This window comes from Malaclemys terrapin, chromosome 5 (assembly GCF_027887155.1).
Source record: "Malaclemys terrapin pileata isolate rMalTer1 chromosome 5, rMalTer1.hap1, whole genome shotgun sequence".
Lineage (NCBI taxonomy): Eukaryota > Metazoa > Chordata > Testudines > Emydidae > Malaclemys > Malaclemys terrapin.
Genome location: NC_071509.1, coordinates 31,509,259 through 31,527,613, shown reverse-complemented (window position 1 = coordinate 31,527,613; position 18,355 = coordinate 31,509,259). Strand labels below are relative to the sequence as shown.

The 18,355-nt window shown below is 43.0% G+C and overlaps 1 protein-coding gene across 1 annotated transcript in view; it reads right to left on the bottom strand.

Annotated features, from left to right (window-relative positions):
* Positions 1 to 1,341: 1,341 nt before the first annotated feature.
* LAP3 (leucine aminopeptidase 3) overlaps positions 1,342 to 18,355 on the bottom strand; it is a 31,270-nt gene continuing 14,256 nt past the window's right edge. Inside the window, exons 6-13 of the mRNA XM_054030054.1 lie at positions 17,739 to 17,903; positions 16,798 to 16,956; positions 13,861 to 13,985; positions 11,187 to 11,275; positions 8,985 to 9,087; positions 5,293 to 5,372; positions 4,448 to 4,560; positions 1,342 to 2,446 (exon numbers count right to left, since the gene is read on the bottom strand). Of these exons, the coding sequence (XP_053886029.1) occupies positions 2,251 to 2,446; positions 4,448 to 4,560; positions 5,293 to 5,372; positions 8,985 to 9,087; positions 11,187 to 11,275; positions 13,861 to 13,985; positions 16,798 to 16,956; positions 17,739 to 17,903 (1,030 nt within the window). The 3' untranslated portion in view covers positions 1,342 to 2,250. The remainder of the gene's footprint in view (positions 2,447 to 4,447; positions 4,561 to 5,292; positions 5,373 to 8,984; positions 9,088 to 11,186; positions 11,276 to 13,860; positions 13,986 to 16,797; positions 16,957 to 17,738; positions 17,904 to 18,355) is intronic.

Sequence of the window (18,355 nt, the reverse complement as noted above, 5' to 3'; positions counted from 1 at the left end):
CTAGCCTCTGCTCTGCCTCCACGTGCTCCCCTGAACGCACCGCCGCCGCTCCACTTCTCCCCCCTCCCTCTCAGGCTTACCTCGCGTGAAACCGCTGTTTCGCGCAGCAAGGCTAGGAGAGAGGAGAAGCCGCGTAGCGGGGCGCTTGGGGGAGGCGGAGCGGAGGTGAGCTGGAGGGGGGAGTGGTTCCTCTACCTCCTGGTTACTTCCTGCACCCCGCCACCCTAGCTCACCTCTGCTCCGCCTGCTCCCCTGAATACTCTGCTGCTCCACTTCTCCACCCTCCCTTGCCTGAGAGGGAGGGGGGAGAAGCGGAGCAGTGGCACGCCCGAGGGAGCAGACAGAGCAGAGGTGAGCTAGGGTGGGAGGTCACGGGGGGCCCTCAGGAAGCAACGGGGGGGGGGGGGGGAAATGCAGCATGCCGGGGGAGGAGGCGGGGCTGGGGATTTGGGGAAGGGGTGGAGTTGGGGTGGGGGCGGGGCAGGGGGGCACAAAGAAAAGGGGGGGGGGGGCACCAACATTTTTTTTGCTTGGGGCAGCAAAAATCCTAGAGCCGGCCCTGCCCTCTCCAAGGGTTGCAGCTGTTTGGAGGTGCCTGCCTTCCACGCCTTCCTCATTCACACCTCATTCATTCAAGAGGGCAACTGATTACAAAGAATATACTATTCTACTTCTAGCAAAAAGACATTTTTCTTTTACTTTAATTATACTACCTTAAGGGCCCGCTATAACAAATTACCGAGGTTCAATACTGCTGTTTCGGTGGGGCGGCGCTGGGGAAGGACGGTTTGTTTCCATGGGGCGGGCGGGTGGCGCTGGCGGGGAGGGTTGTGTTGGGCGGTGCTGGGGGGGGGTTGTTTCCGTGGGGCAGGCGGGCGGTGCTGGGGGGGGGTTGTGTTTCGGGGGGGGGGGGGGGGTTGGGCAGTGCTTGGGGACGTTTTGGCCCTCAGCTGTTTTCTTTGGAGTAATATGGCCCTCACCGCTTTACGAGTTGTGCAGGCCTGCTCTAAACAATTAGCCAGCCACAACTATGTCCTGACTGAACTGCAGTTGGGAAATTTACAGGTGAGGGGTCAGATTTCAGAAGTTAAAACAGAATCCTTCATCTGGTGTCACATGATAGTGCAGATTGATCAGTAAAAAAAATGAATAGTTTTAGTCTCTGTAAACTCCTCTGTTTAAATACACTGACGTACTGCACCTTAGAAAAGCTGTCCCTCTTACTGACACACCCTCCAAGAAAAAGTTTTTCTTTAACAATCCCTCCCCTAAACTGTGCTCAGATTGAGAGTACCATTAACTATGCTATTACACAAACAAGGAAGTTACCCAAATAAACAGTCATGTTAATTTCAGCTTTATTGAAAGCACAAGAGAAAAATCAATGCAAGCACAATGAAAAAAGCAAAACAACCAGGGAGACAAATTTTTATGCCAAGCTTTTTGAGAGGCATTATAAACAACTGCAGGAAATTGTTTAATTTCCTTTAATTATGCTCAATAAATTGGCATCTCATATAGCAATTGGCAAGACAATCCATCTCCCTGCCAACATAGGAAGGTTCCTTACAGCTTATTTTCAGGTTCTTTGTCTAGTTTAAGATACCTCTATCAATGGAGTCTCCCAATACCTAATAAAGCACTACCACGGATTAGCCGATTAAACAAATGGTAACAGTCCCTCTAGCTTCTCCCTTATGTTGTTCTGACAAAATTTCTGTCAATAAACCCTGTCAAGAGTTATTCTTCCATGTATGGTATATCCAAAACACAGAAGAAAGGCCATGATTCCAGATTAATGGTTTTATAGTGGAGGCTACATTATACTGTTTAGACAAAAGAACTTGGTAAAGCAACTAAAAAGGTAGATTTATTGTTTGTGACCATTATACAGATCACTACTTATTATACATCTGAACACAAGTCCAGATGTTTACAATTATCATTTTTTTCAGTATTAAGTGTCTAAAAATAGTTCAAACAGAACTTCTCACCTTCAACAGCATAAAATGGGAAGAGGGAACCTCATCTATGGGATATTCTTACTCAGTAAGAACTGTTTATAAAATGCATTTGTCTTTCATCATATCTTTTTATAGATTATGGGAAGTATTCCTGGATTGTAGATGTACTTCCACATTTGGCATTTTATTAGAGTGTAGGCCATTAACTTGTTTTAAAATAAATTTTAAGATTAATTGAAGTAGACAGATTTAAGGCAGAGTGGAAGATTACAGAATTAGCATTTTACTAGACACTTTCCTTGTCTTGGCTCAAGCGTGTAGCAAACTCTACTAATGTTCGTGTGGGTCGTCCTGCCATGCCTTTTCGAAGATAAGGAACCTCATCTTTATTTGACATCACACCAGCAATATCTAAATGAGCCCAGTTAGCTGTAGTCACAAATTCTTTCAGGAAGGCAGCAGCTGTGCATGCGCCTCCAGCTCTGTTGCGGGTGGAGGGAGAAGAGAAAAAAAGGTTGATTTTTAAAAACTTCAACAACTCTAAGTCAACAACAAAATGTACACTGAATAGTTAGCTACTCTCCAGCAACTGGGGTTCTTCAATATGTTTTAATTAGTGTGGATCCACTGAAGGTAGGGTGACCAGATGTCCTGATTTTATAGGGACAGTCCAGATATTTGGGACTTTTTTTTTTTATGGGCTCCTATTACTCCCCAAACCGTCCCAATTTTTCACACTTGCTATCTGGTCACCCTAACTGAAGGTGTGCATGCACCTCACGTGCATGAGATTGGAAGCTTCTGCATAGCTGTAGATGCACCCTGTGCTGTCTAATGCTTCCATACAAGGGCATAAAGGGTGAAGCAGCTGGAACTCTCCCTCAGTTCTCTCTCAATTAAAAGCTGAGGACTTCAAAAAGTGGGGACTGAGGGCAGGGCAGATCCATGCTGCACTACAACATCTCAAAAGAACCACAGGGTAAGAAACCATTCTTCCTTCTTCAAGTATGCATCAGTGTGGAGTAGCAAGCAGTATCGCCTCAGGATGATGGAAATGAAGAGTCTCAGTTTCAAATGACAGAAGCACTGCTCTGCTGAACTTGGCATCAGATCTGGCAGCCATGTTAAGGACATAATGTTTAACAAAAGTCAGTGGGTTGCTACGTTGTAGATCTCAGATACTAGCATGCTTCTGAACCAAGCTGACAACACTGCCTGTGTGTGTCTTGGTGTTTGCAGGGAGAGACTTGCCAGTTATCTGATGGCAGGTGGAAATACATTGCTTTTGTCCACTTAGAGGTTCTCTTGTGACAAAATGTTCTGGTATTTTGATGGGTCACATAGGCCCACAAAGAGGTGGAGAGACAATCTAAAAGACTTGCTCCTGTTTCAAAACATCTGGAGTATGTAACTTTTCTCCCTGTGTTGAGTGTGGTTTCAGGAACAAGACTGGTAAATTAATTGATTGATTTAGGTGAAATTCTGAGACCACTTCAGGGATGAACTTAGGGTGCAGTCTCAGCATAACTGTGTCCCTGTGAAAGAAGGTGTAAGGAGGTCCAGCCCTGAGAGCTTGGAGCTCATTAGCATTCTCTTCTGAGGTAACAGCAACGTGAGGGTAAGATGATGTACCAAGCAATCAGACAGCAGCTCAAGAGGATGCTCCATGAGCTTCTGGCGAATAATATTGAGATTCCGTGCAGAAGCTGGCAGACAGGTGAGTGAGTATTCAGGAGGTCCTTGAGAAACTGATGGAGAGTTGTGGCTGCCCTTTATGCACTCAGACAAGAGCATGAGGCAGCTCAAGATGCATGCATGGCCCCCAATATTCAAAAGACTTATTTTGTGACATGAGGCACATGTACCTCTACAGGGGATCCACACTAACACGCATTTGAAGAACACAGTAATACTCAATGTTTGGTAGAATTACAGAGCCCTGCAGTTGTTTAAACATAATATTACCCCTCTCCCAGACATGTGCGGTGATAGTACTGGTGTTTTGTTCCCCAGCTTCCAGATATGCTGGTTGCATCATTTTAGGATGGTAGAGCTTCTTTTCTTTGGTGAAGCTGGCCCACTCTCACCCGCTTTGCAGAGAAACATGCCCCTAGGTACACAAAGGGCGAACTCTTCATGTTTCACAGTGTGCAAGGACGGGACTGTTACATACTCTTGGGCAGGACACAGAGTGGGGCTGGGGAGGTTCATTGTGTGCTCTCCCCCTGAACAAGAGCTGTTGTCACCATCTGATCCTAAATTGACAAATCAAGATTTGGCTCTATATTTTAGCAATTTTTAAAAGTAAAAATACTGAAATCCCAACTCCTGTTTTAAAATCTAACTGTACTAGTGCATGTTAGTGCAAGTTCAAAGCATTCCAGTAACCATGGAAATGCTGGCTATTTCTAAAGCAATAACATGATGATAAACAGGTATATCAGTCAAGACAAGGGTTGCTGCATTTCAGTTAAATAATGTACCTGCTATATTTTCCAACATTACTGAGGTCTGCAAGTGGACAATCGGTAACTTGTTTTGTGTAATGTTCAAAGAGAGGCATTCTCCAAACACGGTCTCCTGTCAAAATACTGGCCTACAGAAGAAACAACTGTTATACTTGGGACATATTGATGTGGTATTTTTTGTTTAGATGGACTGTGCAAGTACTGTAATGTATATTGTAATCGTAGCTCTGGGTGGACTAGGTAGTTATGAAACCACTTCGAAATTAGTAACACAAGGTAACTTCCGGCATCTGGAAAAAAAAATGCTAGAAAAATAAAAGATGAAACTCAATTTTGGATGCTTTAAATTTTGCCCTCGGTTTATGAGAAAAAAAGAGCCAATTTTCTGCAAGACTCATTTTTCTGCTGGTAATGCAGATTTTTCATAAATCACTTCCTCTGGAGAATTCCCTCAGGAATTATAGTTTGACTATATATTGGACATTTTTAAGAATTTAATGAATGACATCTAATCAAGACCAATTCACCTTTTAACACAAGTTACTGGAAACCAGTAGACCTAGAGCTTATAATTAAGCAATAAGCCATAGGAGGGTGTGTATCCTTGAGACTCAGGTGCATACTACCAGTGCACTGTAAACTACCCAAGAAGTGTATCAATGAGCTAACAATTCACACACACACACAATTTATGCTTCTCAATTAAATACAATTAAAAAAAATAAAACCTCTCCTCCCCCCCCCCCCAAACCACTGTATTTTAAAATGTAATACAATATCTGTCATCTCACTTATATAAGAGAGACCTTCAGGAACATATACACCTAACATTTAAAAAAAAAATCCATTGTATGGCCTACCTCATAAAGGTGAGTCCAAAGCCAAGGTGAACTGGTAAAAACTCCAGTTGCAGCAGATCCTAATGCTACATCCATGGCACCTGTAAAATACCACCCTGTAAATTATACCTCTTGCTCTTGGAGATGGAGCAGAATATTTCTTTTGCATTCTACCTTCCAATTGTATTTTTAAAGATGATTTCCTGTCCTTATCCCCAGTGGAGTCTTGGTACTCTTGCGTTTACTTGAAAAAGTATTATTGAAAACCTGCTCCTTTGTTAATTAGTATATAATCAGTAACGGGCCCAATTGTGCCCTCTGGTCTACCCAGATGGAGACAAATGTCATCCCTCTCACATGGAAAGGGAGGGGCAGGTATCTCCACAACAGCATCCCCCCTTGCCCAGGATCCTGTGGAAGGTTGTCTGGATGGAAGAGGGCAGGTTGACAAATACTATGTCCCCTGTACCATGATCATCAGGCAAGAATGGAAGCACAATCCAGGTCTTTTTAGCAACAGGAATTCCCCTTTCAGGAGGATCTAGTCATCAGCTGGCTAAATCCTAATAGTACAGATAGAATGAGTGACAATAGAATCATAGAATATCAGGGTTGGAAGGGACCTCGGGAGATCATCTAGTCCAACTGGCAGGACCAATTCCCAGACAGATTTTCGCCCCAGATCCCTAACTGGCCCCCTCAAGGATTGAACTCACAACCCTGGGTTTAGCAGGCAAGCTGCCCAAAATAAAATGGTAGATGGCCCTAATCTCCTATAGATCCCTAGGCACAAGAAATCATCTAACACCTGTTCCATAGTTCACACAACAATCTGGGAGGAAACTTGCATACTTACTTCCCTTTATAACTGGCCTGCCATGGATTTTACCACAGAAAGGGGTGGTCTGGCCAATAACCTTAATATGGACTTTTTATACAGCCAGTTTTAGAAGTTCCTTGTCCTTCAGCTCTGTAGTTACCATTTGGGGCACATTAAAGGCACACTGTCAGGTAACTGAAGCCCAAAATAATATTTTCTTACAGAATTTGTAACGGCGTGGCACCCACCTCTCATGAGCGCCCCTTCCAGTCAGGTACGTCTGCAATCTTTAAATAGCTTCCTCCCTGGAGGCAATGGTTTCACCTTCTTGGTCTACTCTGGCCCCAGCTCTTCAGCTGGGCCACTAAGTAGTTCAGTTCCCCTTCTGGGGGTTTCTCACTGTCCAATTGTAAACCAGTTTCCCAGTGGCCTATGAGAGGTAGAGAGGGTCCAAGGCCTGCCCACTAATCTGGGTTCCAGACCAGAGACCCTAAGAATACCAGCCATGTGTTGCAGTGTCCCTTTAACTATACTGCTTTCAGTTCCATGGACCACTTCCCTAGGCCCCAGCCTTTGTCAAAGCTTCAGCCTTACCTCAGGGCTCATCTAAATTCAGACCCAGCAATCAGCCAGGAGTTCTCTCTTCATTCCCCTAGTCCCTGTGAGCACTGAGCTGTCCATGGTGCTGCAGTTCCCTCTGGCCAGCCAGGAGCACCAGCTGCACTCCTATAGCTCCTGCAAGGAACTGACTCTCTCTGGCTCTGCAGCTTCTTTTATATGGCCCTCTGGACCCTGACTGGCTGCTTCCTGCAGCCTCTCTGCTTAGCTGATTCCCCTGCAGTAACTCTAGGCTGCTTGGAGGATTTCTCTACTGTGCCTTTCTTGGGATCAGTGTGGCAGGACCCTGAGGCCTCCAGCAGGGGGGCTCTGGGCCTAGTCCACCCCGTCACAGAATTCTTACAAGTATTCAGGTGAAACAGGAGTTTGAAATTCCCTTGCAGTGTTTGTAATCTAAACTTTTCAGCTTAAAAACCCACGAAAACTGAAGCTTACATCATTGTCTAAAACAGAGTGAATACAAGTCAACATGCCAATCCAATTAAAGGGAAAATACCCTACCAAAATATTGACCCATGTATAAAACAAAGGGCTTACACACTAGTATAACTGGTGCCACAGAGCTACTTCTTGATGCTGACCCTTCTTAGGACACGTAGGGTATGTCTACACTGCAGTTAGATACCCATGACTGCCCTGTGCCAGCTTACGGGGTCGGACTGTGGGGCTGTTTAATTGTGGTGTAGACATTTGGGCCAGGGCTCTAGGATCCTGCGAGGTGGAAGGATCCCAGAGCTATCTCAGGCTGCAGCCCAAGCCTGAATTTCTACACCGCAATTAAACAGCCCCACAGCCCAAGCCCCGTGAGCTTGAGCAAGCCGACACTGGGCAGTCATGGGTTTCTAACTGCAGTGTAGACATACCCTGGGTACCCAGGCAATAATGAGGTGGCCCATTTTAACAACAGAGCATACCAAAACTGAATGCTCTGCAGGAGACCTGCACAAACCAGAAGCATGCCGAGCTTTGGCTCCTTTTCATCTGCCTGACACCGAGATACCCCAGGCAGAAGCAGCACTATCATGGTGGTGGCAACTACCTTCTTCTCCTCTGGGCTGTCAAGTAGCTCAAGGGGAAGTTACTTTTGTATAAGCCAGTAATCCTGAAATCAGCTTCCTCTTTGGCTGCAGAATCTGGCATATACATGAGTATATATCGGGGTGGGCAAACTTTTTGACCTGAGGGCCACAACTGGATGGGGAAATTGTATGCAGGGCCATGAATGTAGGACTAGGGCAGGGGTGTGGGAGGGAGTGCGGTGTGCAGGAGGGGCTCAAGGTGCAGGAAGGGTGCGGGGTGTGGCAGGGGCTCAGGGCAGGAGGTTGGGGTGCAGGAGGGGTGCGCGGAGTACGGGAGGAGACTCAGGGCACGAGGTTGGGGTCCGGGGGTGTGTGGCAGGGGGCTCAAGGCAGGGGGCAGGGTGCAGGAGGGATGCAGGGCACGGCAAGGGGTTGGGGTGCAGGAGGGGGCTCAGGGCAAGGGGTTGGGGTGCAGCAGGGGGCTCAAGGCAGGGGATTAGAGGGCTCAGGGCAGGGGGCTTGGGTGCAGGGTGCAGGGTCCGGCCCCGTACCACTTACCTCGAGCGGCTCTGGAGTGGCAGCAGCGCACAGCGGGGCCAAGGCAAGCTCCCTGTCTGCCCTGGCCCCGCACCGCTCCCAGAAATGGCATGTCCAGCAGTGGCTCCTGGGGGTGGGATGGGGCAGGTGGCTCTGCCATGCGCTGCCCTTGCCGGTGGGTATAACCCCCCTCCCCCGCGGCCCAAGGGCCGCAGGGACACGGTGCCAGCCACTTCCAGGAGTGTTGCCGGCCCAGGACAGGCAGGGACCCTGCCTTAGCTCTGCTGCGCCATGGGACTGGCAATCCGGCGGGCCGGATTTAAAGCCCCGACAGGCCGGATCTGGCCTGCGGGCTGTAGTTTGCCCTCCGCCGATATATGTTAGCATAAGTGATTAAACAAATGTAATTTAAGGCATTATTAGACATATACATAAAGAATTCTTTGGTTTCACATATGCATTTTAACCCAATGAAATACTGTTTGTAAACGAAAGATTTCCTATTTTTTTTATGACAACTGCTTTACTGTGATGTATGTGAACAGAAAAGTTACATTTTATTTTTTAATATTTTTAAAAATAAAACTACAACCCTCATGCATAAACAAGGAGGACAAAATACACAAAGTTCTCATTTATTAATAGAACTCCTAAGAAATGTGTTTTTCCATTATGAGAAACTGTTTTGCAACATGAAGCAGGAAAAGGAAATTAGTTACCTGTTAGTGTCGCAGCATTCACAATGGCCCTTGCATTAAAATTGTGGGCATAACAGAGAGCATCAGCTAATAGCAACCTTCCCTCTGCATCTGTGTTATCAACCTGTAGATACAAGGGGGGCAAAGAGGGAAGAAAGTCATCTACTCAAAAGTTCCCCTTTACTTGATTTGCTTCTTAAAAATTCTTTTTAAAGAGATCAGCTGGGTTTTTGGCTATCAGGCTGAAAGTGATCTGTGCATTACAGCTTGTGTAATAACTGCAAGAAGTTGAAATTTATTTTCTAATATAAATACAAAACAAAAACTATTTTGACGATCAATTATTTTTCCAAGTGATCTTAGGTAAGTGAACTAGAACAGGACACTAAAATCAACCCAAGATGGAGTAGTCAAGCATTCACAAAAAGCTTATTTTTAATATAAATCAGGGAACCTCACAGCACTGCTGCCAGGCCTCGTAGGTGTCAGCAGCATAGAGCAGGGCAGGAGGGTACAGCAGAAGATTGGCTGCTGTCCCCTGCAAAGCCCATGGAAATCCAATGGCTATTATCTAGCAGCTGCAAGGGGACCTAGTCAGTGGAAATAAAGATTCTACTGGAACTATATTGCCAGGAGGGAAAAGGAACTGTAGAGTAGCACAGAGACAGGAGATATCCCGGTAAATGGTTCCGACATCTGTAGATTCAGAGATCTGTTTCCTCCCTCCAAAAATATATGGCCCCTGCAGCCCCTCCTGTTTGAGGGGGTGCATTATAGTGAACTTAGCATGATAACCCTTGTGGTGCTTTCCTGAGCCTCTGGCTCTGGCAGAGGGTGATGAGGCCCCTGAGAAGCACAGTGGTTTAGAACTCGATAGTCATACATATAGCTTGGTGAAACCTCAAGGAACAGAAAGGTTCCTAATGTCAAAGTCATGAATGGGGGTAACAGAATTACACAGACATCCTGGAAGGAAAATATTGATTTATCCATCAATTCCTACAGGGAAACAACAGTCTATAGCATTAGGGCATGTGTTAAGAATTTAACCAAGTGGGGAATGGTTATGTATTGCAGATTAAACACAAAATATGTATTTTAGGCCCTGATTCTGCAAGCTGCTTTGCACAGCAGACCCTGTGCCTATGGAGAGACCTGGTGTTATGTGATGCTCACCCCAGACAAGGCCTGGAGGGGTTGAAATGGCTAGGCAGACCAATTAACTGCCCAGACTACACCTGAAGGAGGAGACAAGGAATAGGCCAATAACTGGAAATGGGCTCAGCTGGACAGGAACAGGAAGCAGTCTACAGTCACTCCCTGGGAGGAAGAAGGTTGGGCTGGCAAACCCAGAGAGAGAGGGAGAAGCCAAAAAAGTAGGAAGAAGTCCAGAAAAACAGCAGCAATGGGTAGGACTGTACAGACCTTGGCTACTTGTTATAGGGTCCCTGGGTTAGAACCCAGTATTGAAGGCAGGCCTGGGTTCCCCTACCAGCCACTGGGAAGTGACACAGGGAGTTGGAGATGCCAGCCATACAGCTGGTCCGGAAGGACTTTGAATTCCCCGGAAGGGGAGGGCCTTAGTGACCTGGCCAGATGGCCAAGCCATGAACAGGAAGCAGCAGCTCTGGGAGTGAGAAGGGCCGCAGGGTGAAAGAGATGATGGGGAGAGACACCGCCAGAGGAGGGCAGTGCCTGACAAGAGCTAACCCCCAGTGCCACCAGAAGGAGACACCATGTGCGGTGAGTGGACCTTGCGACATCCGAGTTCCACATATGTGGAGCAGTTTGTAGGGTCAACGCCTTGGTTATATCAGCAGAAGAGTAATGCTCTCATGTTTTACAAAAGAGGTGCCTGGAAGAGGGCCTTGAAAATGTACCAAAAGCAACTACTGCTTTGCACACTGTTTGAAGACTCTCTAACTCTGGCTTTATAAGCACTATAACAGCCTCCTCTATGGATACAGCAGATTCCGGAAAATGTATGTGACTGGGCTTTTTACTTTTCCCTAGTAATTTATAATGTTTTTGCAAATACAAAAAAAACCCCAAAACTGAAAGAATGCTCTGTTAGCAATTTTAGTTAAATCAGTGAATTTACACAGTATGAGAAATACATTTGTTTTTAAAAATAGTCTTTGTGCACTACTTATAACAGAAGTTGAAACAGTAAAACTTGATTGATTAATGAATGTGTCTAAAACCAACTTAACACACACATACCTGGATTGTTTTCCCATTCTTGGCCCTAACAACATCTCCAGGTTTGTTTGCCCTACTGCTGGGCATATTTTCACAGAGAGGTGCCAAACCTGAAGGGAAAAGAAAGAATTACTGAAATGTATCATGGGTTTCTAAATTCAGTAGTTACAGAAAAATTACTTAAAAGACAACTCTGTACACTAAAATCATTTGTAACAGAAGGATAGCATTCTTGTCTGGAATGTACATACAATTTCTAGATTTGCATCTGAAATTTCCTGTCTGAAGAATGACATGATCCAAATTTCTCCATTAGTGACATTTCAGCATTACACAATTAAGTCTGCACACATGCTGCATTCCCTAACCTATGCTATTTTTACACCATGTGTTACACCTGATTTACATCAAGTGAGGTCAGAATCAGGCACATGGTCTTGAAAAAAAGAGTTGTGAGCTTCTCATCTCAATGGTGAGGCTCCCCCTCAATAAGTTGCACCTTACAACATGTGGCACTATATGCATATTTCATATCCTTATAAAGGGCTGTTTATTTCTGGAATTCTAAAGCTCTCTGGGGAATTTCAAGAGCTTCTCATTCCAAACAAACATTTTACAATGTCAAAAGAAAGATCCAGGGGAACCATTATACAGCACTGACATAAGGGCAGCTGTGGAAGATGGTAAAGAGCCCAAGTCAATGCTGTGGTTCCATCCGTGGCTATAGTGATAAGGAACATGGCAGTCCACCAGCCACACACAAGGAGAAGCCCATGATCTTGTGTTCTGGACAGAGCATACTAAAGAGGATAATGCTGGGCTGACATGATGTTGTTTTCAGAACAAACATATTTAATTCCCATAAAGTTGGGGTTTCTCAAGCTTGTTAGTTGTGTCAACCTCCTCCTGGACATCCACTTTTGCCACTGTGTGAATCAACTCATTTATTCACAGTTGCACAACATGCTGTGGCAACTACAACCACTGCTTACATGGGAAAATATTAAAAAAGTGATTTAGCTATCCACATCTCCATCCTTAAGAGTGGCTCCTAAGGGAGGCAAGTAGGCTGGCTCCTCCTCATTTCCAGCTGCTTTTGCAGGTATCTTTGCAATGAAGGGCCAGGGCATTTGTAAAAGCAGTTGGAAACAAAAGGAGAGTTAGCAACACGTGGCCTTACAGCTCTCCACAGACCATCTGCAAGTGCTCCCTGGACCAAGTATTTATTAATACTAGCTGAACTAATGGAATTGCTCCTTTACCTCAATAGCCAGGAGCTCGTTTTTCTGGAACCAAAGACTGTAAGTTCTATTCCCAATACTGGATTTGTGAGCAGTTAGCAGACAACATATGTTTAGTTATACACTGGTACTTTGCACATCAGATTCATATCCTCTCTCCTCTCAACACTGGGTGCTTTTGTTCTATACTAGGGTTTACCTTATTAATGATGCATAAACTCAATATTGCTGCCCCAAAAATGGCATTTTTGTGATTTACATAGTCAGCCACCAGTACTTCAACAATATATACCTTGGAGACACTAACATTTTTTTCCATCAGTTTTATTCATATACTAAGGGCTGGTCCACACTAAGCCCCCAGTTCGAACTAAGATACTTCGACTTCAGCTACGTGAATAACGTAGCTGAAGTCGAAGTATCTTAGTTCGAACTTAAAGGTACTTACTGTGGGTCCACATGCGGCAGGCAGGCTCCCCCGTCGACTCCGCCTACTCCTCTCACGGAGCAGGATTACCGGCATCAACGGCGAGCACTTCCGGGATCGATTTATCGCGTCTAGACAAGACGCGATAAATCGATCCTAGAAGATCGATTGCTTGCCACCGAACCAGCGGGTAAGTATAGACGTACCCTAATATACTGTAAAAAGGCCATTCTTTTTGACAGCATATATTTTAAGTTAGATTTTCCATCCTTTTGGGGATGCAATATGCCAGTCTATGATCTTGAGACCTTCTTTGATGAACATTTCTACATTAAATGGTCTCTATTATGGTAGATGAGTCCTCTTTTTTTCAACAAAGAGAGTGTAATTATCTGTAAATCAACACTAGTCATCAGGAGTATCCCATGGGAGTCAGGCATCTCCTGCAGGTCCCAAATGCTCCCAACTCCTTTAAGACATCAGTGGATAAGCACCTCACAGGATCAACCCCAGTGTGGGTGTCAAAACTATCGGTTTTCATCCAGACCATTTATGAGACGCCACCCACCATAAGAAATTCTCCAATAGTTTATATTACTAGATACACCCTATTCTGTTTCTTTGTAACAATGTATTGAGACTAACTGTTAATTTCCTTAATCTGTAGGTCTCAAACACCAAACAAGTAGTGCTCAGATTGATGCACAGGTATTTTAGACATGCAGCTCCAACGAGACAGAGACAAAAGTCTCCACCCAATTCTATGAGTCATGCATTCCCCTCATAAAAAAGTTTTAATTCAGTCTTGCAAAATTCTTCTCACCCAGGGTAGGCAATTTTTGATGGTGAGTAAAATATTGGGATTTTTTACATTGTTATGAAAGCAAGTAGGTGATGTGATTAGCCTGGTAAGTGTCCACGAAAATTCTGAGCAGCCATTTCCATTACTGAAATTAAAATAGTTTTGCCCTAATGTAACATTTTAAATCATATTTTCTGATGTTCTCCCCTTTGCCCCCAAACTTACCAATTATATTAAGAGGTAGATTTAGTGTTGCTGCGGTCACAATGGCTGAACACACAGTTGCTGCTCCTCCCATATCTGCTCTCATTGCATCCATACCTGAAGAAGGCTTAAGTGAAATGCCACCACTGGGGATGCACAGATCAAGAATAGACATTCTAGAAAAATCTCATTCAGCACATAGAAATCTCACACCACATGCTTTAAAATAACTATTTTGTCCATCTGTATGTTTATGACAATAATATCAATAGTTTATTATTGTTTTTTAATTTCCTAGTATTCTAAAAAGCAGTATATCTGGTTTTAGTAAAACCGATCTCCTCATATCAATTTAATATGACACAATAAAACATCTCTGAGATAATCTGCAACATGCTGAAATGTAACAAGGTAAACACACTGAATTACATTTAGGAAAACAAAGATAAATCAAAGGGATTTAAAATAAGGGAAAGTGATAGCCCTAGTAAATCAGTTTAAATAAAGTGCAGTAGATTAATAAATTAGTCAGTAGTTAGGTCTTCCAGGTGAGAGTTTTGAGAGGAAATTCTGTAGGAAGTTAAAAAACCCCAACTATTTTCACTCTGCCAAAACACGCTGCAGAAACAAAGCAGATGCTTCAGTGACTGTAGACTCTAAGAAGCATATACCTCATTTAGAGCTGTAACCGGGCCAAAAACAAAAAACAAAACAAAAAGAAACCCACAAGTCTGTTCTACATCTGCTGTTGGCCCACTAAGGCTCCATCTCCCCTTTGGAAGCAACAAGGTACAGTAGAACCTCAGAGTTACGAATGCCTCGGGAATGGAGGTTGTTTGGAACTCTGAAATGTTTGTAACTCTGAACAAAACGTTAAGATTGTTCTTCCCAAAGTTTACAGTTAAACATTGACTTAATACAGCTTTGAAACTTTACCATGAAGAAAAAATGCTGCTTTTAGCCATCTTAATTTAAATGAAACAAGCACAGAAACAGTTTCCTTACCTTGTCAATTTTTTTTTTTAACTTTCCCTTTATTTTTAGATAGTTTACATTTAACACAGTACTGTACTGTATTTGCTTTTTTTTTTTTTTTTGGTCTCTGCAGCTACCTGATCGCATACTTCTGGTTCCAAATCAGGTGTGTGGTTGACCAGTCAGTTCGTAACTCTGCTGCTCTGAGTTTGTAATGCCAATACACTCAACCCTGCTGTGTTCCCAGGGAAAGTGGTAGAGTCTACCACATATAACAGATTCACAGGAATGATAAAAGCATCTCTTTGTATAGATAATATTAGAGGGACACTGGCAAGAATTCATCTGTGCCTGGCTGAGATCAGCAGCCCAGAGAATACATGTTAACTAATTTCTGACACTATAATCCCTTTATCTCCATGGCAGAGTTCCAAAACTAGTCCATCTGAGCCAAAGAACCCTACCTTCCCTCCTGCCCACCACCACCAAGGTTACTGAGGAGAAAGGGGAGGGTAAAAAGCAGGGAGCCTCTTCACTTGGATCAGGAGATCCCTTTGTCTCTCCAGAATGATGGGGGGTGGCGGAGGCCCCCACACCAGCAGTCAGGATGGGAGAGTCCTAACTCACCCACTTACTCTGATGTATAGTAAACATATATAAAACAAAACTACTATTGATATTGGGACTCATCAGTTTCTCTTCACCTGCCCAGCCCCACGCATGGGGGTTGCAGTAGCTTCCTTGGCCTCCAGGGGGAGACAGATGGTTAAAAGATGGGCACTGTGTTGCACAGCACATGTAAGCGAGCATTCTTTTTTCCTCCTGAGAAGCTGCACACACACCAGGCCACAGGCATGTTTGGTTTTCATTTTGCTCTTGCACTGGAGGCTAAATTTTCCTCTGGACCGGTTGATCCACAGCACAGCCAGTGTATCTGACCTTCTGAAGTAGCATTTGGATTTTTTGATTGGAATATGCTTCTCAAAGTTACTTTAAAAGGTGAGCTGCAAAGCTTTTTGCAAACAAATTTTTTAAAAACTTCTAATTAAAATCTCAGACCAAGACAACAACATTGGCACATACAAAGCCTTGAAATTACCATTAAATACGTTTTAGAACAGCAGCATTTAAAATCCATTCCTTTCTCATTCACCCGGCAAACCATAAGTTGAGGATTTTTCATTTCCCTTGAAACAACTGATAAAGCCAAGCACGCATAGTAGTGGCCAACTTGTACAAGGGAAACACAGGATCCCCATCTCTGAGCTTGGCAGGGAAGTGAAAAAGGGACAGATTTTCAAAGATCCTGTTTTAAATGCATTTATCTGCAATACTGTATTTAGGTCTCCATATATTCTGCTAGGGGTTTGAGATCTTCAGTGAATTATTAAAGTTTTGCACAACTTGTACAATTTTATTGTGCTGTGTTTTTCATATAATTTTTACATACCAATTACTAGTTCTCGTTTCATGAATTTCCTCTGAAATGCTATTTATCAGCATCACTAAACAGAAGTGGGCAATAATGGCTTATTTCCTCCATGAATAAAATAAAAGAAATTGCCAAACTCTTCTTGGTATTTTCCCAAATTTTGTTAAAGCAAGCTGTTCTGACTGGAGAATGTTTTCTTCTAGTCATTCGCAACAGAATATCTAACCGTCAATAATAAGTGGGGTTGTTTCAAATATTGTTGATTTTTCAGTGGAAATACCAAGATGCCTATTAGTAAATTTTCTTTGATAATCTCAAATTTGTTGGCATACTTGCTCCCAATTTCTCCCTCTCCTCTGCAATTTAACGGCCCATTTTACAGACAATAGATCGGTAAAGTGTTAACTAATCTGGCTGTTTTTTAGAAAAAAAGTGTGAGTGACACAATGGCAAATATTTTTGCAATACCCACTTTTTTTTATAAGCAACTCAATTCCTCCACAATTGGATTATAGTTTTTGTTTCAGTCATAAAAATATTAGCAAACATACCTATCAAAGGTAACTCCTTTTCCAACAAACACTAACGGAGAGTCATTTGCATTAGCACTGCCTGAATAGTGAATCTCCAAGAAGACTGGAGGCTCATCTGAGCCCTTAGCTACACTCAAGAATGCTCCCATCTGTTGTTCTTCTATCCATGCTTTTGACCTATAATAAAAAAAAGATTTTAATAAGATCCATTACAAAAAGAGACTAGAAAAAATTAATTGTGCGATTAATCGCGCTGTTCAATAACAATAAAATACCATTTATTTTAAATATATTTGGATGTTTACTGAATTTTCAAATGTATTAATTTCAGTTACAACACCGAATACAAAGTGTACAGTGCTCTCTTTATATTTATTTTTATTACAAATATTTGCACTGTAAAAAACAAAAAAATTGTATTTTTCAATTCACCTCATACAAGTACTGTAGTGCAATCTCTTTATCATGACAGTTGAACTTACAAATATAGAATTATGTTTAAAAAAAATCATAATTCTTAAGAGTTTTAAACATGTCTGCAAGCAATTCTATTTTTCCTAAATGACAGATTGCAGATTGTATATTCACTGGGAAGTAATACAAAAAGACTGTCAGGCTTCCTCTTCTGTAGTTTTTTAGAAGACTTGTCATATTACAAAAGTAATTAACATATTCGTCTTGTTTCTTTATTTTTGTCCCAGCAGTCTATCTCTGCCTACTGTAGCGACTGGAAGTCCTGCTCTTGATACTGAGAATAACTTGCTATTTCTGGGCACCAACAAAGCTTTTAGTTATTTAAAGTTTACAGACTGTTACACAAATACTTTCCTTGCATTTGTCATTGTGAACGGCAAAAGGGTATAAATGAGCAAGTTCATTACAAACTCCAGGAATGTTTTACATGCTGCATCTTAATCAATTACAACTTACAGAGAAGGAATGATTTAAATTGAACATACCTTATATGGACCTTCACATTGCTATTAACACTTCTGAGTTTCTGTTCAATAACTTCAGCAAATTTCATTGGTGTTATATAATTAGCCGGGGCCTCCATCAAATAGCGAGCCAGGTTTTGACCCTCAGCAAACATGACACCTTTTTGCCAGGCTTCCTTGCCATCACTAAACAAACACCACATAATTATAATTGAACCCTTGCAAAAATAAGATTGTCAGTATTCAATTGTTGTTTATATTTTGAAAAGAAAGCTGCCCCACTAAGGGGCGGTGAGAAGGAACGTTACATTACTGCTATTATTATAGGAACATGGGAACTGCCATACTGGGTTAGACCTGAAGTCCACCTAACCTAGTCCAGTACCTGTCTATGGCAATGGTTAGCACAAGATGTTTCACAGGAAGGTGCATGAACCCTGCAGTAGAAGATATGGTATACTCTCTGCACCCATATTAGGTCTCGTAATAGTTAGAGACTGGCTTAAGCCCTGAAGCATGAGGTTGAATATCCCTTCCAAAATGTGTGTTTACAGTAACAACAACAACAACTCTGGACATTCTTATTCTCCACATACCTGTCCAATCCATTTTTGAATCTTGCTAAAATTATGATTATT